This window comes from Acinonyx jubatus, chromosome A3 (genome assembly GCF_027475565.1).
Source record: "Acinonyx jubatus isolate Ajub_Pintada_27869175 chromosome A3, VMU_Ajub_asm_v1.0, whole genome shotgun sequence".
Classification (NCBI taxonomy): domain Eukaryota; kingdom Metazoa; phylum Chordata; class Mammalia; order Carnivora; family Felidae; genus Acinonyx; species Acinonyx jubatus.
In genome coordinates this window covers 58,366,705-58,392,998 of record NC_069388.1, presented here as the reverse complement: position 1 = coordinate 58,392,998, position 26,294 = coordinate 58,366,705, and the positions used below count along the sequence as shown (strand labels likewise).

At 38.3% G+C, this 26,294-nt stretch overlaps 1 protein-coding gene across 1 annotated transcript in view; it reads right to left on the bottom strand.

Moving 5' to 3' along the window:
- The window catches only part of LONRF2 (LON peptidase N-terminal domain and ring finger 2), a 46,227-nt gene that overhangs the window by 6,937 nt on the left and 12,996 nt on the right, over positions 1–26,294 (bottom strand). The window contains exons 3-9 of the mRNA XM_027069288.2: positions 11,368–11,490; positions 9,086–9,244; positions 8,358–8,559; positions 7,606–7,705; positions 7,218–7,332; positions 4,231–4,352; positions 2,361–2,519 (exon numbers count right to left, since the gene is read on the bottom strand). Coding sequence (XP_026925089.1) covers positions 2,361–2,519; positions 4,231–4,352; positions 7,218–7,332; positions 7,606–7,705; positions 8,358–8,559; positions 9,086–9,244; positions 11,368–11,490 — 980 coding nt within the window. The remainder of the gene's footprint in view (positions 1–2,360; positions 2,520–4,230; positions 4,353–7,217; positions 7,333–7,605; positions 7,706–8,357; positions 8,560–9,085; positions 9,245–11,367; positions 11,491–26,294) is intronic.

The window sequence follows — 26,294 nt, the reverse complement described above, 5'->3', positions numbered from 1 at the left end:
AGGGCTATCTTATCCATAGCTGTGGCATGGACGGAGGTGCCCTGAAGATCCCTTTCAAGAGAGGACTTGCTGCCCCCACTATCAGCAGACAAATGTCTTCCAATACCAGCTCTTCCAAAGCTCGTCTCAGCTGCAGAACCTGTCTCTCCAATGAGCCATCCTGTCTTGTATGTGGACAAGAATTTGTGAGTGGATGCAAACTCCCCTTGCGCCTGAAACTCCCAGGGTTTTCTGGACTCTCGTGCTTGTCCACATGAGGCCATTAGAAGTTGGTCCCAAAAATCTAGCTGAATTCCTCCTACACACCTGCAGGTCTCCTTCTAGGCTCTGCCACAGATGAGCCACACTTTTGTTTACTCTCTCCCTGGATAGACTTACCTTTTCTCACTTCCCCTGAGCAACTTCTGCTCACCAGAGCAAGGTTCAAGAGACTCATATACTTTATATGGAATAATACTTTATATGGAATAATTCACTTCTTAGTGTTCTATATCCTCAGTGGAAGCAGAACTTCTGGATGTTTTATCACTTTGTTTTGCTGATTTTGATGAATTTGATGAATTTATACTTATATGGAATTTGATGAATTTATACTTTATATGGAATATACTTTATATGGAATATACTTTATATGGAATAATTCACTTCTTAGTGTTCTATATCCTCAGTGGAAGCAGAACTTCTGGATGTTTTATCACTTAGCTTTTGCTGATTTTGATGAATTTTAACAAATTCAAATTTATTAATCTCTTCCTTTATGTTATGTGCTCTCAGCATCTTGTGTAAAAAAAGGTCTTTTCCTAATTATAGTCTCCAACATTTTCTCTTAAAATTTTTATATGTTGTTTTTCACATTGAGAATGTAAATAACATGTGTTACTTTGTGTGTACAGTGCAAGGCAGAGAAGAGATTATTTTCCACATTTGGACTGCCCACTAATTTTCTGAGCACCTTTTAAAAATGAGCGGCTTGCTTTTTCTCACATAATTATATCTAAATATGGGTCCAAATATGAATGATCTGTTTCTTATCTCCATATACTGTAATGGTCTACTCACTAGGATTTACAAGATGGAAGGGTTCTCCCATCTTGCTCAGCTGATTTCCTCAAAACTATCATGGTCTTGGTCTTTTGATTTTCCATAATAATTCTAAAGTCAGCTTGAACAAGTCCATGAAAAAGTCCTCTTGGAATGTTGACTGAAACTACTTTAGATTTAGAGACTAATTTGAGTAAAACTGGCATTTCTACTATGACATTGAATCTATGCATCCATCCATGGATATGGTACTTCTGTTTATTTAGGCCTTCTTGAATATTTTTCAATAAAGCTGTAGAATTTTTTCCATAAAGGTGCTACACATATCTTTAAAAAGATCTGTTCCTAGGTATATATTATGGAAGCTAGTGGGTGGTCCTATGTATCCGCTCTCCTTTTCTTTCTGGGCACATGGATGGGCTACATTTCCCAGCCTCCTTTGCAGTAGGTATGAACAATAGTGATGAGTACCCCTTTTCTTCAAATCCTTTCAGAGCACCTGTGCCTCTTCTACCAGCTAGAGCTTACATGTAGAGGCCTCATCATGACCATGCAGTAATGACAAAGTCCTAGGGGATAAGGAAGCCAACAGATGGGATTCCTTCCCATCTGCTGGGAGTCTCCTTCCCAGAGTCCTCAGAGCAGCCCATGGAAAGGAGCTGCCTGTCGATTTGGAACACCTTCCCTACACAAATGATGTAAAATGAGGAGAGGTCAAAACTAAGAGCTGTGGGTTTTTATAAGACTGAAATTTGTCTGGCTGTATAGGTGGAGGTTTCACGGAAGATGCATGTACATATGTATGTAAGTATGCATGTATGTACGTATGTATCTATCTATCTCCTAACTACCTGCCTATAAGTAGGCTTCATGCCCATGCAGAGCTTAATGCAGGCTTGAGCTCACAACCTTGAGGTCAAGACCTAAGCTGAGATCAAGAGTTGGACACTCAACCGACTAAACCACCCAGGTGCTCCTACATAGCAAATTTCTGGAACTTTAAAAGTTAGACTGGATTTGTTTGTATGATGATGAACTACAAAAGACTTACAGGCAGAAGCATGGAAGTATGGATATGAAGTATATTTACAGAAAAGCAAATAATATGGTAATGGACTAGCAAATATTATGTCTGAAAGAAAGAAGTAGGAGATGAGGCTAGAAGGAAAGCTGGGATCACATCATGGATGGCCTTGGATTTATACTTTGTTATGTGATGGAAGCCACCAGAATTTTTCAACATCACCTTAAATTGTTCTTCAAGAAAAATAACAGGTTATGCATTTATTCAGGACCCTCTGGACATTGGCAATTCTTACCCTGCATGTTCAGCAGATAAACACATGCCAAACCGTTTGGTGCCGGTTTCCATGCATCTTCTTATCATAAGCCGATAGCGGGGCTCAAACACATGCAGTGGACATGGGACGGTGGGGAAGGCCATGGCACACACAAAGATGGGGACATCTCTGGTCAGACTGTGGGGTGAGAAAAAATGTTAACTTAGAAGTGGGAGCTGTCAGAAACAGAAGGGAGTATTAGTCACTGTAAAATAGCAAAAGCTAGCTAACCTCAATTCTCTCATTTACAAAATAAAACCCTGAAGCCTGCTTCTGTCTCTATTATATTTGTAAAAATTTTCTTAATGCTTATTTATTTTTGAGAGAGAGGGAAGGAGAGAGAGAGAAGGAGGGAGGGGGAGAAAGAGAGAGAGAATGAGAACATGAGTGGGAGAGGGGCAGAGAGAGAGGGAGACACAGAATCCGCAGCAAGCTCCAGCCTCTGAGCTGTCAGCACGGAATCCAAAGTGGGGCTCAAACACACGAACCATGAGATCATGACCTGAACTGAAGTCGGATGCTTAACTGACTGAGCCACCCAGGCACTCCCTTCCTCAGTCTTTAGTGGGAAAAGAAAGCCCACCACATGAGAAAGTTTTCAACTCACCAGGCTTCCTGCCAAGCCTTTCTTACTTAATTTGATGAGCTAGAACATACTATATTGTATTAGTTTTCTTAGAAAAGTTATAGCTTATGACTCCTATAAAAAAATTCTGATGACCTTGAGGGTACCATCATAAGTGAAATAAGTGTCCAACTCTTGATTTCAGCTCAGGTCACGATCTCATCGTTTGTGAGATCAAGCCCCATGTCAGGCTCTACGCTGACAGCAAAGAGCCTGCTTGGGGTTCTCTCTCTTCCTCTTTCTCTCTTTCAAAATAAATAAGTAAACATTTTAAACAGAAAAACAGAAGTCAGAGAAAAATGAATACCACAAGACCTCACATACACGTGGAATCTTAAAAACAAACAAACAAACAAACAAACAAACAACACCAAGTTCATAGATACAGACAAAAGATTGGTGGTTGCCAGAGGCTGGGATGGGGAGGTGGGGGGGAGGTGGGCAATGGGTGAAGGGGTCAAAGATACAAGTTTCCAGTTGTATAATAAGTAAGTCCTGGGGATGTAATGCCAAGCATTGTGACTACAGTTAATAATACTGCATTGTATATTTGAAAGTTGCTAAGAAAATCGATCTTAAAAGTGCTCACCACAAGAAAAAAAAATTAACTATGTATAGCGATAGACATTAAGCCTTACTGTGGTGATCATTTTGCAATATACATAAATATCAAAGCATTATGTTACATACCTGAAATTAATGTAATGTTATGTGCCAATTACACCTCAATAAAAACAAATAAGAAAAAGAGAAAAAAGTTCTGATGAAAGCATAAACTACATAGTAGTCAAAAGTAGTGAGTTCTAAATAAAAAAGAGTAGCAGAATTTTAAGACCTCAATAGTTAAAAGTTGCTACAACACAGAACTCTGGTCATTTTAAAAGATAAAAACAACTGTCAAGCCTATTTTGAGTGGTAATCCTCCTCTCCCTTCTGTTTCTATATACCGTACCTCTCAATTCTGAAAAATTCAGTACCACTTATTTAGATACAAAAAGCAACTACATACTTTTTATGAAGCCACACCTTTGAAGTAGTTCTTATAATCCCAATTAAATTTCTATAAGTCTCTGTAATTAATTTTTTTCTATTTGTGGGATTTCTAATTTCTCTGCCAAGGAGGAAAAAAAAAAAAACAACACCTGAGATAAAGCTATTAAGTTAACAAGGATTTCCTTCTTTAATCTGAACTCAAGACCAAGTATATACAACATGAGGACTTACTTTGACAATTCTGTCATTTCTTCATCATAAATTCTCTTTCTATCAGAGAGTTCATCTGACAAATATCGAAATATTAATTCTTCGGCCAGACTAGTTATATTAAAATTTCTGCTTGCCAACAACTGTAACAAAAGGCAATATTAATACCACATGGCAATTAATTCCAAAGGACAAAGCACTCTTCTCCCAGTAGGAAAGGTCGACAACAAAGTAGAGGGGTGCAGTCTTTGGGAAGACAAAAGGATGGGGATAGAGAGCTTGGAGGTCAGCCAGTCTGGGATATGGAGAGGGGCAGGGCAGTTCCTCCCCTCTGAGAAAAGGGCAGGAGAAGGTGTTCACCCAGAGGAAGGATTAGTGAGTTGGCTTCTGTATTCTCAATCACGTATCATAATGTCAGGGAGGGGAGAGGAAGTGAGTAGATATGTTGTCAAAGAAGAGAAACAGGAAATACTCATCCGGGAAAGTAGAAAATTGAAGCTACTAGAGAAGCATAGTGAGGATGAGTACTAATGTTTTCAGTCTAAGATTTAAGATTGTGAATTTAAACTGAAACCAATCTTACCAATTTTGTGGCTTTTCTCTAGCTCTGCTTTGTTATTTATATGGACATGTGCAAGAAGCAGAGTTGACTTTATTTGGATTGGGAAAGGAACTGACAGACCAAGGAATTACAGCTGGATATGAAGGAAAATAGGTGGAAACTGAATTAAAATGTGCTAGGATCAGTGGGTGAAAGAGTTACACGTAGCTGAAGATCTATCATTCTGTGTCTGTGCGTGCACTGCTTTTATCTTAGACAAATGAATTTGCAAATAACAGTTCTTTTTCAACAACATTTGAATACGTATCAGGTACCAGCTGAAGATGCTTCATATAAATTAAGTTAGGCCTTAAAACAGCACTGTCCCACAGGCACCATCTACAATGCACTAATACAGAAGATGGGTCTCAGAAAGGTTAAGGGACTAGTGTAGAGTGACAGTGGCACAGCTAGGACCCCAGGGCCGGTAGGTTTCAATGTCCTATTGTTTCTTTGTTAACTTGCTGCATTTCTGGGCTGCAAGCTACATGAAACAAAGTATATGAAGCAAGCTACATGTGTTGCTATAACCCACTAAGAACTAGAAGTTCAACTTTGGGAAACAACAACTGTGTTTGAGACCCTCAGTAACGGAGTAACTAGCAGAAACAAGTTTAACTTAATTCACAACTAGTATTATTAATGACATCAGTATTTTATACTGTTCTTTTAGGGTATCATTTTATTGAAGAGTAATACAATAAAATTTGCTTCACTTGGCTTTATGTCAACCAAGACTTCGGCACATACACAGATAATTGACAATTCGTGTTTACAATAACGCATGTGAAAAAGTTTAACCTCATGAAAGTATTTCTGCATTGAAGAAAGATCAAATTATTATTATTTTAGTTTGTTTTATTATATTCTAATTTCTGGAACACCGGCAATCTACACAGAACTTGCACTTAGCCATTCACTCATTCACTCATTTGATCATTCATTCAACATGGACTTGCTGAACCTTTAGTACATGTTCTGGTCTCTGGAGGTAGAGTGAAAACAAGACAGAAGTCATCTCTGTCCCTAAGGAGCTTATATTATAGTGCCAACCTCAATGCACTGGTTCATCACACAGCCCCCTAACCAAATAGCACTGAACGCAGACATGAATGAAGGGTCTGTGTTAGAAACAGTGGTCATAAAGACATGCATCTTACTCTCTGAGAATAAGAAAGCTGCCTCCAGGTCCACCGGTCCAGACAAGCATGGGTACAACAAGGCAGTGGGCCAGATGCTACCCACTGTTAGCAAGAAGAGAGAGCAAATACTGTGGAGTAGACCTGCACAGGAACAGCTGAAGGAAACTGCTACAAAGACTCCAAAAGCATCCACCATCAGGACACATGGTGCATGGTACAATGAATGATATTCATGATTATTCAGTCTCTCCCTGAGTAACTTAGAAAGATTCAGGATGTATGCAATTAAAAGAAACTATGTACAGATAATGCTCTAGAAAGGTCTCAATTATAGTTTTGGCAGTAAACTAAGTCACAATTATTTAAAAACTCGTGTAAGTATGATATCTCCTGTACCATATCAAATTCAAAAATAAATTTTCCTGTATATTTGTTTTTTTTAAAAAAACACTTGATCGTATTTAAAATGCATTGAGTGAGTTTGATCTCTAGAAGTAATTAAGGCAAATATTTGTAGTATCATTTTACAGGTAACTGCCCTCCAAGAAGTTAAATAACTTGCTTCGTGGAAGGTTAGTGGCACCAAAAGTACCAGAGCCCACATAGTTGACAGAGTCATGATGTGCAAAGTTGATCAGAAAGCTTTTAAAAGCTTTTAAGTGTTGTTTATTGTATTTACCATACCTATGGTATGGATTTAAACAGTTTATTTTTGAGTTAGACATAACTAAGCAGCTTCCCTTCATGGAAACTTATGTATTACTGGCTTTGATTTCAGACAAAAGATGCAACTGACAGGGCACCAAAGGGATTTCCCAGTATCAAAAATGATCAAGTCTTCGATCCTAAGAAAAACTAAGTACTATAATATGACTTCACCTTGAGATGAAGTAAAGGACTGAATCCTTGGCACATAGTAAGTATGCCATTATGTTACCTCAACCCTTTATGATTAACATAGGGTAAGGACTCAGCAATGTTATCTCAATTATTTATAATTAACGCATAGTAAGAGCTCCAATTATGTTACCTGTTTTCGATACTCATGCCTGAAAATTTCCCTGAAGTTTAATGGGTTCTGTATCTAAACTTCCTCTGTGTATCTTTTGAGAAATCCAATAGGAAAAAGACCTATCTTTGATTGGAGAAATCCAACTTTCTTTAATAAATGGGTAGTCAAAACAAAGCCAACCCAAGAAATGAGCACCTGCTGAGGGGTAAGAAGTGGGGCCGAACAGTCTTCTTATTTCAGAAGAAATACTTACTTCTGAAAGTTTTTCTTTGCACAACGGACAATGCGGGGCATGGTCAAGGCAGCGCTCAAGGCATTTTAGGCAAAATGTATGTCCACATGGCGTAGTCACAGGCTCAAAGAGCAACCTGGAAAATATATCTGAATTTTTAGCCAAAAATTGTCCAGAAGAGATTTTCAAATAATCTATTTTCTAAGAATTCCTTAAGACAATTTCCCTGCTGTTGTAGAAATCAATTATATCTATTTCCATTTATAGCTTCCTTATCAAATTTTTAGAAATCATTTATTGCTAAGGTATATATAATTTTTCTGATAATGAAAAGCCTATTATGTTTATGATATCAAATTCAGGAAGGATGGATATTTCAAAGAGTTGCACAGATTCTATGTCATCCTACCTCATGCAAAGGGCACACTCAAAGTCCGTTACATCTATGGAGAGCTCTGGACCTTCTCCTACATTAGAGGTCATATTCCTTTGAGGTGAGGAATCTGCCTCTGAAAAAGTTTAAAATGCTAAAATTAACACTGCGTATATGGATATCAGCATGCAATAATTGTATTTCCTCTGGCTAAAAGTGTTACATCAATGTAACAAATCATTCTAGGAAGGAATAGTTCCTAACCTGATTAACAATATACAGCAATAATTTATCTGGACAGTGGACTTGAATAAAAGTTAAAGTTATAACTAAATTTTCCCTCGTTTTGACTATGAAATCCTTGTGGGGTTAACCATTCAAATTGTTCTATAATCTTAAAGCTGACATATTCCTTTCATTATTAATTTTAAACTGTGTAAAAATTAAAAAAAAGAAAACATTGGGGGTGCCTGGGTGGCTCAGTCAGTTAAGTGTCCGACATTGGCTCGTGTCGTGATCTCACGGTTCGTGAGTTCGAGCCCCGCGTCAGGCTCTATGCTAACAGCTCGGAGCCTGGAGGCTGCTTTGGATTCTGTGTCTCCCTCTCTCTCTGTTCCTCCCCTACTTGCACTCTGTCTCTTTCTCTCTCTCCCTCTCTCTCTCTCTCTCTCTCAAAAATAAATAAAGATTAAGAAAATTTAAAAAAAAATAAAAAAAATGCATTGAATATTAGCTAACATTCTATCACTCTGGAGTCACACAACTCCATGATAAAATAGTTTACTGACCTTTTTTGGGAATTTTCCCAGGACCATTCAGGTCATGCACATCCTCCATATCATTTGGAAACTGTCTTTTTAAACTGGTGCTGGGTGCTCCTGGAAGGATACTTTCTAACACTTCTTTATCCTCCTCAAAGTGCAGACCCAGTATAAAATACAAAACCGAAGAATTTGTATTTCTGAACACATCAGATTTCTCAGATGGATTCTGGTTAAGAAAAAAGAATCCAAAATATTAAAGAAATCACAAAATAAGAGAAAACAGTATTCATGCAGTAGCCTTTCTTAGACATCTTTGGAAAAAACAGGATTGTACTCTTCATTCATGACTGGTTTCATCTATTAACTTCTAAGATGAGCTTTGCACTTCCTGTAGTAAAATACAGAATAATTCTCCTTGAGACAGATCAACTGAATATCAGTCTTCATATATTCAAATCATCCCTCTGCTTTCTTTTCTCCAAGCCAAAATAAGTTCAGGTCTCCTGATGCTTGGGGTTCCCAATGTGTGCTGTCCTAAATCTTTCTTTCTACATGTTTCTTTGCATTGTTTTCGTTACTTCCATCAATTTCCTTTAAAAGGTTCAACTCTCAGGTTGAGGAGCTAGAACCTGTCTTGAGAAGTACTTCCAACTAATATAACACCACAGTTTGAATAACTTGTAAACGTTGAAAATTAAGGAATTACATAAAGTTTAATCAAGATAAAATTGACAAACACATGCACTTTGTACCTTAGAACTCCCTGCATTGTCACCTTCTTCCAGAGGCTGGGTGTTTATATCACTGGCACACTGAGCCTTCAACCTGCTGTTCAATATTCTGCTTTGGATGGAAGGTGTTAAATTTTGATGCATATTTTCTGAAGCTGGGAACAACACCTCACACATTACCTGTAAAATTTCCAAGAAGAAAAAAATATATTTTAAAACACTTTTGAAAAATACATAGTATGCCTTAAAGATCCAAAGGAAACTACGGGGCAAACTGATCCAAGACATTGAAAAGAATAGTTACCATATTCCAATTGCCAATGTTTTAAAACTCAAGTTTCTGAAACCATAATCGATGCTTTAAGCATTCTGGCTAGCAGTACCTTTCCACTTTAGTCTAACCAACTACAAAATATGAGCATCACTATTTCTGTCTGGCCCTTACACATCTGCTACAGAAAATCACCCCTAAAGTCTCAGGGTTAAGAGAGAAAAGTGGGGTCTAGAGGTTGCAGGGATCCTAAATTAAATCCAAGTCATGATCACCCACAGGACTGAGACATTTCTAGAGGACTGCTCAACTTACAAGAGAACTGGAAGAGCCACCTAGTAAAGAACTATAAAAGGAAGACAAGGTGAAGGGCCGTAACTCTAGTTCAAGAGCCACAGACCAGCCTTTGGTGGTAGCGGGAAGTAACTGCCGATCACTCGATGGTCCTGCCAATCCTCATGGACTCAGCTGAAATCCAAGGGCTTAAGAGAAGTACAAAGCAGTGACTGAAACCTAATAAAGAGTCCTCCATGGTTCTTCATGTCACAGGTCAGTGCACCACACCCATAACTGCTGTATCAAGAAGAAACAGCACTCAGCATGGACATCAATGTCCTCAGCACTGGCTCTGAGGGGCTTCACTAGAGCAGCAGAAGGCTGCCTGGGAGGATACCATGTTTCACGGGCACCACCAGGCACTGTTTTGGGACTGTGTGAGACAGAAGACATCTACCACAGACAGAATGCTACAGGGAAAAACATCATATCTGAAATAGCACCAGACTGACAAGAAGCACCACAAGATCTAAATTCTGGTCCTGGGACCTTTATACATCTGCTTAATTTTGAGCTCAAGCTGAATTTCCTATGGTGCTGTTGTAAAAAGCAGTTGAGACGCATTTTAACATTCTTGTGAAATGTGCAGGTGGAACAAAGCAGGCAGGGATAGTTAGAAAAGCCAATGTTAAGATTCAATGTTATTTTGGCAAGTTGAAACAATGGCCAAAACCAGTAAGTGATGACTTGACAGCATTAGCGAAGACGGATAGACTGCATAATAAAAGGATAAAAAAAATATTGCTACAAGGTTCTCACTGAAAACAAACAAAAAAGATGTAGGTGTTTTGTCTAACTATGAGCCAATGGTGTGATGGTATTAGGCTAAAAATAAACATGCCTCATGAAATGAACACAAGGGAAGGTGAAAGGTGCCCCCTATACTTGTCAGATTTGGATGCTGAGGTACACTAAATGTATCCAAAAGAGGAAACCTTATTACCTTATAAGGATGTTCAGGCCAAAGAAAGACTTGAGACAAAGATAACAATCCATCTCAAATATCTAAGGTGCTTTAAAATGGAGAAGGAAGAATAGATTCATTATTCCTTGCTGCCAAAAATAAAACTAGACTGGAAAGTGGAAATTACAAGGTAAATGTGTGGTAGAAGTCAGCGATAGTGTTAAAATAGGGAAACACTGACATAAAAACCAGAACTGCTGGTCACTGCACCTGCTAAGACTGTAACTATTGTACAGGCTCTTTTACAGTAAGTGTGACTCAGTGACTTCTAAGAAGACTGGGTTAAAGACCTGAATAAGAGAGAAGATATTTCTGCCTTGTTCTGGTGAAGCTTTGCTAAAACTTTCAAGTCAACCTATGCAGCTAGACTGGTATATTTTGCGTATTATCACAATGTCTTTTATAGGGCTCCTATACAAACGATAATGCTTGAAATTACCACTCTAAGAAAACTCACTTTGCCTCTCCAGTCTCACACATGGATCCTCCCTCACTAGCACGTGCCATTATTTCAGCAGAACAGAGCTATACGAAAGCCATCTCACTGTGCTTTATCCCTGGATGAAAGTTATCAAGTGCATGAAACTCATCATTATTCCTGTGTGTTTTTAATCATATTGTTATGAATATTCAGAATTATATTTCTTGTTTATGTGACAGGAGTCACTAGCATGGACACAAGGGCTATATAAATGAGACTTAAAGAAGAAAGTCATTTAAAGAAAATCACACCTTCTGTGCTTCTTTCTTCGCAGAGTTACACTCAGGATTTAAAGCAAGGCAGTAGAGAAACTCCTTCAACACTTCCTTACTTCTTCCCAATCCAGAAAGAGCCTGAGCTTTCACATGATGCCCCTGGATTCATCAAAAAACAAGATATACATTTTAAAAAATGGTGTGATTATATTCTTGTATACAAGGAGACCTGAAAAAAACCATTAGAACTATTTAATTTTCAAATTAGCTAGAATAAACAAAAACCCATCAAGGTTGGCTCTAGCTCTTCTGCCTTGGAAACCAAGCAAACCCAAATGTCTCATAAACACAATCCACAATCAGCCAACAGGGGTCACCAGACTAGGAATTTGAGCCCAAGGCAGTTCCAAGGTACATGCTAAGAGAGAACTGGCTATCTACCAACTTTAAATACGCTCAGCAATCACAGATCACAACCATGTTCCTGTCTTCATGGAGCATATAGACTTGTGAGGTAAGACAGACATGAGCAGAAATATCTATAACACAAAGCACAGCCTACAAAATACTACAACAGAAATAAACAAAGTGTAATATGGATCAGAATTTTCCACCAGCATTTTTTTTTTTTTTGGTAATTGCAGTATTTTCTCAAATCATTGTAAATACTGTAATTTATCAGTTCACATATTATCTTTAGTCTTTTTCTTATTTATTTTTTCTTGTTACTCTCTGGTTCTTTGTTCATATTTAAGAAAGATGTACTGTTTCCAACTGTTTTTCTCTTATGTTGAGTCCGACCCTTGTCCTCCATAGTCTTCACTGCTGAATGGAAGCTTTTTTGGGTCCTTTGTCTACATAAAAGAGATCTATTTGAGAGATTTTATTTTCGGGTGTGTGACAGGGAAGCCAGGCCTTATGCTGGGAGCCCCATGTACCAGGATTTAGAGGGGCTTACTTGGGGGTGGGGGTGGGGGAAGGACCTGTCACATGCATTGGCAGCCACAATTTTCCCCAGGCAGTTTGTCCAATTCTTTGCAGGACGTCGGGGTGAGGCACCAGGACTTTTCTTTCTCCACAACTGATCTGCATGGCAGAGTGAACTGGCACCATCAAGCAAACCTTCTCTCTTATTCCTTTCCTAAGCGCTTAAATCGAATCCTTCCTGGAGTTTATATTATGATGTGAACTCGGCTCCCATTGAATTATAACATCCTCTGCTCTTTCATCCATTAACCTGCATTCCAAACATTTTCTGAGCTTTCTAATCTCATGAATGTTCCTTATTCTCTTCAGCTATAGACTTATACTTGCTTATACATTCTTGCCACCACAGTTTTAGGGACATATAATTTATATATAATAAAATCCACAAATTTTTATGAATACTTTTAAAATTTAAATTTTAGTTAATATACAGTGCAATATTGGCTTCAGGAGTAAATTTAATCGTTCATCACTTACATACAACGCTCAAAGCTCATAAGTGCCCTCATTAATACCCATCACCCATCTAGCTTATCTCCCACCCACCTACCTCCATAAACCGTCGGTTTGTTCTCTCAGAGTCTCTTGTGGTTTGTTCCCCTCTTCTCTTCCTCTACCTCACCGCATGTTCTGTTTGGTTTTTTAATTCCACATGTGAGTGCAATCATATGGTATTTGTCATTATCTGACTGATTTATTTCACTTAGCAAAATACATTCTAGCTCCATGCATGTTGTTGCAAATGGCAAGATTTCAATCTTTTTGATGGCTGAGTAATATCCCATTGTATGTATACAACTGTACGTATGGATACAATTCCATTGTGTGTGTATATGTGTGTGTGTGTGTGTGTGTGTGTGTGTGTGTGTGTGTGTTTATGATGTATACCACATCTTCTTTATCCATTCATCAGTTGATGGACCTTTGGGCTCTCTTCATAGTTTGGCTATTGTTGATAATGCTGCTATAAACACTGGGGTGCATATATTCCTCTGAATCTGTATTTTTGTATCCTTTGGGTAAATACCTAATAGTGCAATTGCTGGATCGCAGGGTAGGTCTATTTTTAGTTTTTTGAGGAACCCCCATACTGTTTTCCAGAGTGGCTGCACCAATGTGCATTCCTACCAGCAGTACAAGAGGGTTCCCCTTTCTCTGCATCCTCACCAACACCTGTTGTTTCTTGTGTTGTTAATTTTAGCCATTTTGACCAGTGTGAGGTGATACCTCATTGTGGTTTTGATTTGTATTTGCCTCATGATGAGTGATGCTGAGCATCTTTTCATGTGTCTGTTAGCCATCTGGATGCCTTCTTTGGGAAAGTTCCTATTCATGTCTTTTGCCCATTTCTTAACTGGGTTATTTGGAGTGTTGAGTTTGATTTTGGATACTAACCCATTACCAGATGTGTCATTTGCAAATATCTTTTCCCAATCTGTAGGCTTCCTTTTAGTTTTGTTTATTGTTTCCTTCATTGTGCAGAAGTTTTTTTTTTTTTTTATCTTAATGAGGTCCCAATAGTTCATGTTTGTTTTTGTTTCCTTTGCCTTTGGCGATATGTCCAGTAAGTTGCTCCAGCCAAGGTCAAAGAGGTTGCTGCCTATGTTCTCTAGGATTTTGATGCTTTCCTATCTCACATTTAGGTCTTTCATCCATTTTGAATTCATTTTTGTGTATGGTGTAAGAAAGTGGTCCAGTTTCATTCTTCTGCATGTTGCTGTCCAGTTTTCCCAGCACCATTTGTTGAAGAGACTGTCTTTTTTCCATTAGATATTCTTTCCTGCTTTGTCAACGATTACTTGACCATATAGCTGTGGGCCCATTTTTGGGTTTTCTATTCTGTTCTACTGATCTGTTTTTGTGCCAATACCATATGGTCTCGATGACTACAGCTTTATCATATAGCTTAAAATCTAGAATTGTGATGCCTCCAGTTTTTTCTTTTCCAGGATTGCTTTAGCTATTCAGGGTCTTTTCTGGTTCCATACAAATTTTACATAGAAATGTATTGTTTGTTCTAGTTCTGCAAAGAATGCTGATGGTATTTTGATTGCATTAAATGCATAGGTTGCTTTGGATAGCAAGCAACGAGAACAATGTTTGTTCTTCCAATACGTGAGCATGGAATGCTTTTCCATTTCTTTGTGTCCTCTTCAATTTCTTTAATAAGTCTTCTGTAGTTTTTGGAGTACAGATCTTTTGTCTCTTAATTAGGTTTATTCTTAGGTATCTTATTGGTTTGGGTGCAATTGTAAATAGGAATAATTCCTTGATTTTTCTGTTTTGTTATTTGTGTATAGAAATGCAACAGATTCCTGCACATTGATTTTATATTCTAAAATTTTGCTGAATTCATGTATCAGTTCTAACAATTTTTTGGTGGAGTCTTTCAGATTTTCTACATGGGTACAGTGTCATCTGCAAACAGTGAAAGTTTGCCTTCTTCCTTGATTTGTATACCCTTTCTTTTTGTTGTCTGATTGCTGAGGCTAGCACTTCCAGGACTATGTTAAACGGTAATGCTGAAAGTGGGCATCCTTGTCTTGTTCCTGACCATAAGGGAAAGGAGTTTTTCCCCACTGAGCATGATATTAGCTACGGGCCTTTCCTATATGGCCTTTATGATGTTGAGGTATGTTCCATCTATTCCTATTTTGTTAAGACTTTTTACCAATAATAGGTGCTGTATTTTGTCAAATGGTCTTTCTGCATCTATTGACCAGATCATATGGCTCTTATTCTTTTATTTTTTTAATGTTTTCATTTATTTTTCAGAGAGAGAGCATGAGAAGGGGAGGGGCAGAGAGACAGGAGGACAGAGGATCTAAAGCAGGTTCAGCAGACAGCCCGACGTGGGACTCAAACTCACAAACCATGAGATCATGACCTGAGCCAAAGTCCAATGCTCAACCTACTGAGCCACCTAGGTGCCCCATATCCTTTCTTTTATTAATGTGATGTATCACGTTGATTGATTTATGAATATTAAGCCATCCCTGCAGCCCAGGAATAAATCCCACTTGATCATAGTGAATAACTCTTTTAATGTACTGCTGAATTCAATTTGCTAGTATCTTGTTGAGAATTTTTGCATCCAGGTCCATCAGGGACAGATATTGGCCTGTAATTCTCCTTTGCCAGGTATTGGAATCAAGGTAATGCTGGCTTCGTAGAATGAGTTTGGAAGCTTTCCTTCCATTTCTATTTTTTTTTTTTTTTGGAACAGTTTGAGAAGAATAAGTATTAACTCTTCTTTAAATGTCTGGTAGAACTCCCCTGGGAAGCCACCTGGCCCAGGATTCTTGTTTGTTGGGAGATTTTTAAAAAATGTAATTTATTGTCAAGTTGGCTAATATACAGCGTATACAGTGTGCTCTTGGTTTTGGGGGTAGATTCCCGTGATTTATCACTTATATGCAACACCCAGTGCTCATCCCAACAAGTGCCCTCCTCAATGCCCATCACCAATTTTCCCCTTTCCCCCACACCCCCCACCCCATCAACCCCCAGGTTTTTCTCTGTATTTAAGAGTCTCTTATGGTTTGCCTCCTTCTCTGTTTGAAACTATTTTTTCCCTCTTTCTCCCATGGTCTTCTGTTAAGTTTCTCAAGTTCCACATATGAGTGAAAACATATGATATCTTTCTCTGACTGACTTATTTCACTTAGCATAATATCCTCCGGTTCCATCCAAGTTGTTGCAAATGGCAGGATTTCATTCTTTCTCATTGCCAAGTAGGATTCCATTATATATATAAACCACATCTTCTTCATCCATTCATCAGTTGATGGACATTTGGGCTCTTTCCATAATTTGGCTATTGTTGAAAGTGCTGCTATAAACATTGGGGTACATGTGCCCCTATAAATCAGCACTCCTGTGTCCTTTGGATAAATTCCTAGTAGTGCTATTTCTGGGTCATAGGGTAGTTCTAGTTTTAATTTTTTGAGGAACCTCCCCACTGTTTTCCAGAGTGGCTGCACCAGTTTGCATTTGTTGGGAGATTTTTGATTACTGATTCAATTTCTTTGCTTGTTATGGGTCTATTCAAATTTTCTATTTCTTCCTGTTCCAGTTTTGGTAGTTTGTGATATTCTAGGAATTTGTTCATTTCTTCCAGATTGCCTTCTTCCAGATTGCCCAGTCTGTTGGCATATAATTTTTCATAGTATTCTCTTATAATTGTTTTATTTCTATGGTGTTGGTTGTGATCTGTCCTCTTTAATTGGTGATTTTATCTATCTATTTGGTTCCTATCTTTTTTCTTTTTGAGAAGTCTGGCTAGGAGGTTACCAATTTTAAATATGCAATGTATGACATTTGACAAATGTATACACTGTGTAACTACAACCACAATCATGATGTAGCACATTTCCATCACCCCAGAAAGTTCCCTCATGCCCTTTGAAGTCTACCCTCTCCTCTCTCCAAGTTCAGGAACAACTGATCTGTCACTACAGTTTTGCCTTTTTGACAATTTCATATAAATGTAATCACACATGTTTTTGTGTTCCTTCCTTCACTTAACGTGATGCTTCTGAGGTTCACCCGCATTGTTGAATAGACAGATACTTCATTATTCCCTATCACCATGTAGGGTTCCACTGAATGATTATACTACAATCTGCTTATTTGAATTTTTTAATTTTTAAAAAGAAATTTTATTAATTTCATAGTACTTCATTCAGATAAGTGAATCACACACAATAAACCAGAAAATTTTAAGTTACCAGAAATTTGCTGACGAGTAACCTTACTCAAATGGACAGTTATGATAGGTTATATGCACAGTACAACTCATCTCGTTTATCTCCTTGAAAAGTCTCAGGAATGACAGGTTGTGGGAGTTAAAGCAAACAAACACAAAAAAATACTGTCACATAGCCCAAAACTAAGAATTTGAACTCCTCCAGATGATAGCTGAATCCAGTTTTTTCAATCCAAATTTATTGAAGAACAATTAACAAATATAACATATAAAATGTAGCACCCAAGAGGATGATTTGATACACACATACACTGTGAAATGATTCCCACAATCAAGGTAATTAACACATCTACCACCTCACATAGTTAACTCTTTTCATTCTTTCTTCCTTTTCTTCTTTCTTTTTTTTTGCAGCGAGGACACTTAAAATCTACTTTTAACAAATTTCAAGTATGTAATCCTGTATTACTAACTATAGTCACCATGCTGTATATTAGATCCTCAGAACCTGCTCTTCTTAGAGTTGTGCCTTTGACTTACATCTCCCCATTTTCCCCTCCCTCCAGGCACTGGCAATCACCACTCTATTCTTTTTTTTTTCAATATATGAAATTTATTGTCAAATTGGTTTCCATACAAAACCCAGTGCTCATCCCAAAAGGTGCCCTCCTCAATACCTACCACTCACCCTCCCCTCCCTCCCACCCCCCATCAACCCTCAGTTTGTTCTCAGTTTTTAAGAGTCTCTTATGCTTTGGCTCTCTCCCACTCTAACCTCTTTTTTTTTTTTTTCCTTCCCCTCCCCCATGGGTTTCTGTTAAGTTTCTCAGGATCCACATAAGAGTGAAACCATATGGTATCTGTCCTTCTCTGTATGGCTTATTTCACTTAACATCACACTCTCCAGTTCCATCCACGTTGCTACAAAGGGCCATATTTTGTTCTTTCTCCTTGCCCTGTAGTACTCCATTGTGTATATAAACCACAATTTCTTTATCCATTCATCAGTTGATGGACATTTAGGCTCTTTCCATGATTTGGCTATTGTTGAGAGTGCTGCTATAAACATTGGGGTACAGGTGCCCCTATGCATCAGTACTCCTGTATCCCTTGGGTAAATTCCAAGCAGTGCTATTGCTGGGTCATAGGGTAGGTCTATTTTTAATTTTGTGAGGAACCTCCACACTGTTTTCCAGAGTGGCTGCACCAATTTGCATTCCCACCAACAGTGCAAGAGGGATCCCGTTTCTCCACATCCTCTCCAGCATCTATAGTCTCCCGATTTGTTCATTTTGGCCACTCTGACTGGTGTGAGGTGATATCTGAGTGTGGTTTTGATTTGTATTTCCCTGATGAGGAGCGACGTTGAGCATCTTTTCATGTGCCTGTTGGCCATCCGGATGTCTTCTTTAGAGAAGTGTCTATTCATGTTTTCTGCCCATGTCTTCACTGGGTTATTTGTTTTTCGGGTGTGGAGTTTGGTGAGCTCTTTATAGATTCTGGATACTAGCCCTTTGTCCGATATGTCATTTGCAAATATCTTTTCCCATTCCGTTGGTTGCCTTTTAGTTTTGTTGGTTGTTTCCTTTGCTGTGCAGAAGCTTTTTATCTTCATAAGGTCCCAGTAGTTCATTTTTGCTTTTAATTCCCTTGCCTTTGGGGATGTGTCAAGTAAGAGATTGCTACGACTGAGGTCAGAGAGGTCTTTTCCTGCTTTCTCCTCTAGGGTTTTGATGGTTTCCTGTCTCACATTCAGGTCCTTTATCCATTTTGAGTTTGTTTTTGTGAATGGTGTGAGAAAGTGGTCTAGTTTCAATCTTCTGCATGTTGCTGTCCAGTTCTCCCAGCACCATTTGTTAAAGAGACTGTCTTTTTTCCATTGGATGTTCTTTCCTGCTTTGTCAAAGATGAGTTGGCCATACGTTTGTGGGTCTAGTTCTGGGGTTTCGATTCTATTCCATTGGTCTATGTGTCTGTTTTTGTGCCAATACCATGCTGTCTTGATGATGACAGCTTTGTAGTAGAGGCTAAAGTCTGGGATTGTGATGCCTCCTGCTTTGGTCTTCTTCTTCAAAATTACTTTGGCTATTCGGGGCCTTTTGTGGTTCCATATGAATTTTAGGATTGCTTGTTCTAGTTTTGAGAAGAATGCTGGTGCAATTTTGATTGGGATTGCATTGAATGTGTAGATAGCTTTGGGTAGTATTGACATTTTGACAATATTTATTCTTCCAATCCATGAGCATGGAATGTCTTTCCATTTCTTTATATCTTCTTCAATTTCCTTCCTGAGCTTTCTATAGTTTTCAGCCTACAGATCTTTTACATCTTTGGTTAGATTTATTCCTAGGTGTTTTATGCTTCTTGGTGCAATTGTGAATGGGATCAGTTTCTTTATTTGTCTTTCTGTTGCTTCATTGTTAGTGTATCAGAATGCAACTGATTTCTGTACATTGATTTTGTATCCTGTGACTTTGCTGAATTCACGTATCAGTTCTAGCAGACTTTTGGTGGAGTCTATTGGATTTTCCATGTATAGTATCATGTCATCTGCAAAAAGTGAAAGCTTGACTTCATCTTTGCCAATTTTGATGCCTTTGATTTCCTTTTGTTGTCTGATTGCTGATGCTAGAACTTCCAACACTATGTTAAACAACAGCGAATCACCACTCTATTCTATGAAATCAGATTTTATTTTTTTTAGGTTCCACATATACTTGTAGCACACAGTATCTGTCTTCTCTATCTGGTTTACTTCACTTAGCGCAGTGCCCTCCAAGTTCATCCACATTGTTACAAATAACACAATTTCCTTCTGTTTTAAGGCTGAATATTCCTGTGTGTGTGTGCGTGCACACACACACAGGTGTGTCTCTCACCGTCGTTACTCACCCACACTTAGGTTGTTTCCATATCTTGGCTACTGTGAATAATGCTGCAGTGAACATGAGACTGTAGGTATCTGTTCAAGATACTGACTTCATTTCCTTTACATACCCAGAAGTAGGACAGCTGAATCACACAGCAGTTCCATTTTTTATATGGGGAACCTGCATACAGTTTTCTATAATGGCTGTACCAATTTACATTACCACTAACAGTGTACAAGCGTTTCCTTTTCTCCACATCTTTGCTAGTTATCTCTAGTCTTTTTGATACTTGCCATCCTAACAAGGTGTAAGGTGATATTTCATTGTGGTTTTGATTTGCATATCCTTGATGAGTGATGTTGAGCACCTTTTCATGTACCTATTGACTATTTGTATATCTTCTTTGGAAAAATGTCTATTCAGGTCCTTTGTCCATTTTTTAGTCTCACTATTCAGTTTTTGCTATTGAGTTGTAGGAGTTCTTCATCTATTTTGGATATTAGCCCATTATCAGATATATGGTCTGCAAATATTGTCTCCCACTCCACTGTTTGCCTTTTCAATTTATTGATTGTTTCCTTTGCTGTGTAGAAACTTCTAGTTTGATACACTCCCAACTTGTTTATTTTAGTTTTTGGTACCTCTACTTTTGGTATCATATCCAAAAAAATTATTGCCAAGACCACTCTCAAAGAACTTTCTCCTTATGTTTTGCTAGGAGTTTCGTAGTTTCAGGTTTTACATTTAAGTCTTTAAACCATTTCAAGTACATTTTTGTGAGTGGTGTAAGATAGAAGTCCCATTTCATTTGTTTGCATATGGAGATCTGCTTTTCCTAACACCAGTTATTGAAGAAACCCTTTCCTCATTGTGTGTTCTTGGCACCCTGGTAGAAGATTAGTTGACTACATATGCATGGGTGTATTTCTGGGCTTTAAATTTTGTTTCATTGGTTTATGTGGCTATTTTTATGCCAGTACTGCACTGTTTTGCTTGCTATAACTTTGTAATATAGTTTGAAATCAGGAAGTGTGATGCTTCCCACTTTGTTCTTTCTCAAGATTGTTTTGGCTACTAGGGATCTTTTGTGCTTCGCTATTAATTTTAGGATAGTGTTTTCCATTTCTGTGAAAAATCCCATTGGAATTTTGATAGGAATTGCACTGAATCTGTAGATTGCTTTGGGTAGTATGGACATTTTGACAATATCAACTCTCCCAATCTAAGAACACAGAATATCTTTCCATTTATTTGAATCTTCAATTTCTTTCATTAAGATCTTATGGCTTTCAGGGTCTTTCACTTTCATGGTTAAATTCATTCCTAACTATTTTTTTTATTCCAGATGCTACTGTCAATGGGATTTCTTTCTTAATTTCTCTTCAAATAGTTTCTTGTTATTGTATAGAAATGCTAATTTGTGTTCTGCAACTTTAGAGAATTCCCTGGTTAGTTCCAACAGTTTTTTGGTGGAATATTCAGAGTTATCTATATAAAAAGTCATGTCATCTGCAAGCAGGTAATTCTTCCTTTCTGATTGGATGCCTTTTTTTCCCTCCTTTTTCTTGCCAAATTGCTGTGGTGAGGACTTCCAATATTATGTTGAATAGAAGTGGTAAAAATGGGCATCCTTGTCTTGTTCCTGATCTTAGAGGAGAGACTTAACTTTTCAATCTTGAGTATGATGTTAGCTGTGGGATTGCCCATATAACCTATACTATGTTGAGAAACATCCCTTTTACACCTAATTTGTTGAATTTTTATCATGACAGGATATTGAATTCTGTCAAATATTTTTTCTTCATCCATTGAGATGATCATGTGATTTTTATCTTTCATTCTGTTAATGTGGTATATCACACTGATTGATGTGCAGAAGTGGAATCATACTTGCATCCCAGCAATATATCCCACTTGATCATGGTATATTCTTTTAACATGTTCCTGATTTTGATTTTGCTAGTATTTTGTTGAGGATTTATTGCATCTATGTTCATCAGGGATATTGGCCTATAATTTTCTTGTAGTGTCCTTATCTGGATTCACTATAAAGGTAATGTTGGCCCCATAAAATGAGTTTGGAAGTATTCCTTCTTTTTCAATTCTTTCTAAAGATTTTGAGGATTGGTATTAATTCTTATTTAAATGTTTGGTAGAATTTATTTATGAAACCATTTGTCCTGGGCTTTGCTTTTTTGGGGAGATTTTCATTACTGATTCGTTCTCCTTGCTGATTACTGGTATGTTCAGATTTTTTATTACTTCATGATGAAGTCTTTTTTTTCTTTTTTTAAAAAAGGTTTTATTTAAACTTCAGTTAGTTAACATACAGTGTAAGCTTGGTTTCAGGTATACAATACAGTGATTCTGCAGTTCATCAGCCAGTACTCATCACAACAAATGTATTCCTTAATCTCCATCACTTCCATCCATCACCCCCACCTCCCTTCCACTAACCATCAGTTTGTTCTCTATAGTTAAGAGACTTTTTTTTCAATTTTTAAAATTTGTTTTATTTATTTATTTAGAGAGAGAGTGCTAGCAGGGGAGAGGATCAGAGACAGAGGGAGAGGGAGAGGGAGAGAGAGAGAGAGAGAGAGAGAGAGAGAGAGAGAATCTTAAGCAGGCTCCATGCTCAGCTTGGAGCCTGTTGTGGGGCTCGATCCCACAACACTGGTATCACAACCTGAGCCAAAATCAAGAGTCAGGCACTCAACTGACTGAGCCACCCCCAAGAGTCCATTTTTTACTTTATCTCTTTTTTTTCTTTGCTCATTTGTTTTATTTCTTTTTTTTAAAAAAATGTTTATTTATTCTGAAAGAGAGAGAGCAGGGGTGGGGCAAAGAGCAAGAATCTCAAGCAGGTTCTACACTGTCAATGCAGAGCCTCATGCGGGGCTCATCTCACAAACCATGATATTCATGATTAAGTCTTGATAAGTTGTATGTTTCCAGAAATTTATCCATTTCTTCCAAGTTATATAACTTGTTGGCACATAATTATTCATAGTCTTTTACGATCCTTTGTATTTCTGTGGCATCAGTTTTAATGCTTCCTCCATTTATAATTTCATTTCTTTCAGTCATCTTTTTTTTCTTAGTCTAGCTAAAGGTTTATCAATTTTTTCTTTTCAAGAAACCAATTCTTAGTTTCATTGATGTTTTTGTCTTTCTAGTCTCTATTTCATTTCTGCTCTAATCTTTATTCCTTCTGCTAAATTTGGGCTTAGTTTGTTCTTTTTATAGTTACTTGAGAAATAAGATTAAGTTGTTTGAGATCTTTGTGTTTTTTTTTTTAATTAATGTAGGTGTCCTATAAACCTCCCTACTAGAATTGCTTCTGTTGCACCCCCATAAATTTTGGTATATGTGTTTCCATTTCCATTTGTCTCGAGATTTTTTTTTTTAATTTCTCTTTTGATTTCTTCTTTGACTCATTGGTTGCTTGGAAGTCGTTTCATTTCCACGTATTTGTGAATTTTTTTAGCTTTCCTCCTGTTACTTTTTCTAGTAACCATTGTGTTTGGAAAGGATATTTGATAAGATTTTAATCTTCTTAAATTTGTTAAGACTTGTTTTGTGACCTAACATATGATCCATCCTGGAGAATGTTCTCTGTGGTCTTCAAAACAATACATATTTTTTTTGCTCTTGGGTGGAATATTCTGTATATGTTTGCCAGAGTCATTGGTCTAAAGTATAGTCCAAGTCCATTATTTCCTTGCTGATTTTCTGTCTGGATGATGCGTATTTGATGGGGAAAGATTTTCACCTAAAGCTGGCTGCAAGGGCACTGGCTGACTGAGGTGCAGTGGCATAGTCTCCATGCAGATCTGTCTACTGAGTCCAATGCTGGCAAAGGCAGTGGGAATCCTCAGCGGCCAAGACTGTGGGCATTCTGTGGGGGTCTGTGATGGCAGTGGTGGCTGGGGCTGTTGGTGTCCTCGATGGTAAAGGCTGCTGGGATCCTCATGTTCTACTTTGTGGGTGTTAAGTTCTAGCCAAGAGGATCCCTTTATTTATTTTTTAAGTAGGCTTCATGCCCATCACAGAGCCCAACATGGGGCTTGAACTCATGTCCCTGAAATCATGACCTGAGCTGAGATCGAGAGTCAGACGCTTAGCCAACTGAGTCATCCAGGTGCCCTGCCAAGTGGATCCCTCTTGGTGACAGTTCTGATGTGCTGGCATTCAGAACAGCAAAGGAGCTGGAGTCATGGGCTTAGTGACATGCAGAACTACCCGAGCCCATGGCCTGGGACACAGACTTATTTGCTGTGATGATAATATCTGAGATGTAAGAGTGTGTGCATGGGTTCCTGGGTGGCTCAGTTAGTTAAATGTCTGACTTCAGCTCAGGTCATGATCTCACCGCTCATGAGTTTCAGCCCTATATTGGGCTCTTTGCTGACAGCTCGGAGCCTGGAGACTGCTTCAGATTCTGTGGGTCTCCCTCTCTCTCTGCCCCTCCCTCGCTTTCTCTCATTCTCTCTCTCTCTCAAATGTAAATAAACATTAAAAAAAAGAAGAGTGTGTGCAGATCACCCATGGAAACAGGATCTGGGAAACTCATACAATGACATTAGTTTAAGGGGATAAAGGGAAAGCAAGATGCAGCAGCAGCACAGCCCAGGGATGACAGGGCACAGAGGTATCCCTATTCAGGACTGAGGGGTAGGGCACACAGAAGCAGCTGTGTGGCCCTAGTGATGGCACAGTAGCAGCTACACAGCCCCCAACTCAGGACCAAAGGGGTGGGATACAGAGCAAAGGCAACATGACCCAGTGATAGCAGGTAAAAGCTGTCACTTAGGACCCAGGATGCAGGGCATAGAGCAGCAGAAGCTCAGCTTTGGTAATAGTGGGCCAATGACAGGGCTTAGGACTGAGGGGGGTGGGGTACAACACAGAGGTAGCTCTGGTCCCTGTAGATGGTGAGGCCCTGTGGCATCCCAGTCCTGCAGAACTGGGCACAGCAATAACTCAGGCTCCAGTGGGCAAATGTTACCATAGCAATGGCTCCAGCCCTGGGAAGGAGACCCTGAGACAGGATTCTGGACAGCTCCATCAGCTGGGTTCGGCATTGGTTAAGAGTTCTGGGGTCCTCAGTAGTAAAGGCTGCAGAAGTTCCTGGTGAAAACAAGGACTGCTGGAATTCTCTTGTTCTCTTTACCCTATGCGGTGAAATCCCTCTGAGGGGATCCTTCTTGGTGCTGATCTGGTCTGAACTGGGGGATGTAGTGATACAAGTAAAATACTTCCTACACTTTTCTATGTGACCATCCTTAGTTTTGGAGCTCTATAGGTTTTCTGCTGCTGCTTTGCTGTAGTCCAGAGCTTTCCCACAGTTTTCACTGTTTTGTAGTTGTTTATGGCTTTGGTTGTTTTCATGGGGGAGGTAAGTGTTGGGACCACCTGGTCTGCCATCTTGTGATAGCCTCTATTTACATGCTGATGGACAAGCATATGGGTTATACTCAGTCTTTGACTATTACGAATTAAGCTGTTATGAATACTGTATTAATATCTTTTACTTTTCTTGGGAAATATCTAAGAGTGACTGTTGGATCACATAGGAAGTATATGCTTAACATTAAAGAAACTTCCAAACTGTCTTCTGTTGTGACTGTACCATTTTGCATTCACACACTGTGTGAGAGTTTTACTTGCTGGACATCCTTCTCCACACTTAGTATGGTCAGTATTTTAAATTTAAGCCATTTTAGTGAGTACTGAGTGGTATCTCCTTGAGGTTTTAATTTGTATTTCCCTAATGACTAATGCTGTGGAACATCTTTTCATGTGTTTACTTGATATTCCTAGGTCTTCTTTGGTGAAGTATCTGCTAAAATCCTTGCCTGTTACTTAATTGAGTTATTGAAATTATTATTGAGTTGGTAAGTATTCTTTATATATGCTATATACAGATATATACCTTGCAAATATGTTCTCCCATTCTGCCTTTTCATTTTTATAGCAGCATCTTTTGAAGAACAGAAGTTTTCAATTTTGATGAAGACCAATTTACTAACTTTTTCTTTTACAATTTGTCCTAAGAAGTCTTTGCTTAACAAAAAGTGACAAAGATTTTTACATTTGTTTCAGATATTCTATAGTTATAGCCTATATATTTAAGGCTATGCTCCATTTTGAATTAATTTTTATATATGATGTAAAGAGAGGGGTGAGGTTCATTTTTTCTTTTGCAAATAGATATGCAATTGCCCCTTACTACAAATTATGAAAAGATGATCTTTTCCCTAAATCTTTGCACTATTGTAAAAAAAACTAATTCGCCATTTATGTGTAGGTCTATTTCTGGACTGCCTTCTCTTTTAGTGATCTTATGTCTTTCCTTAAGCAAATATCGCACAATTCTCATTACTTTAGCTTTATAG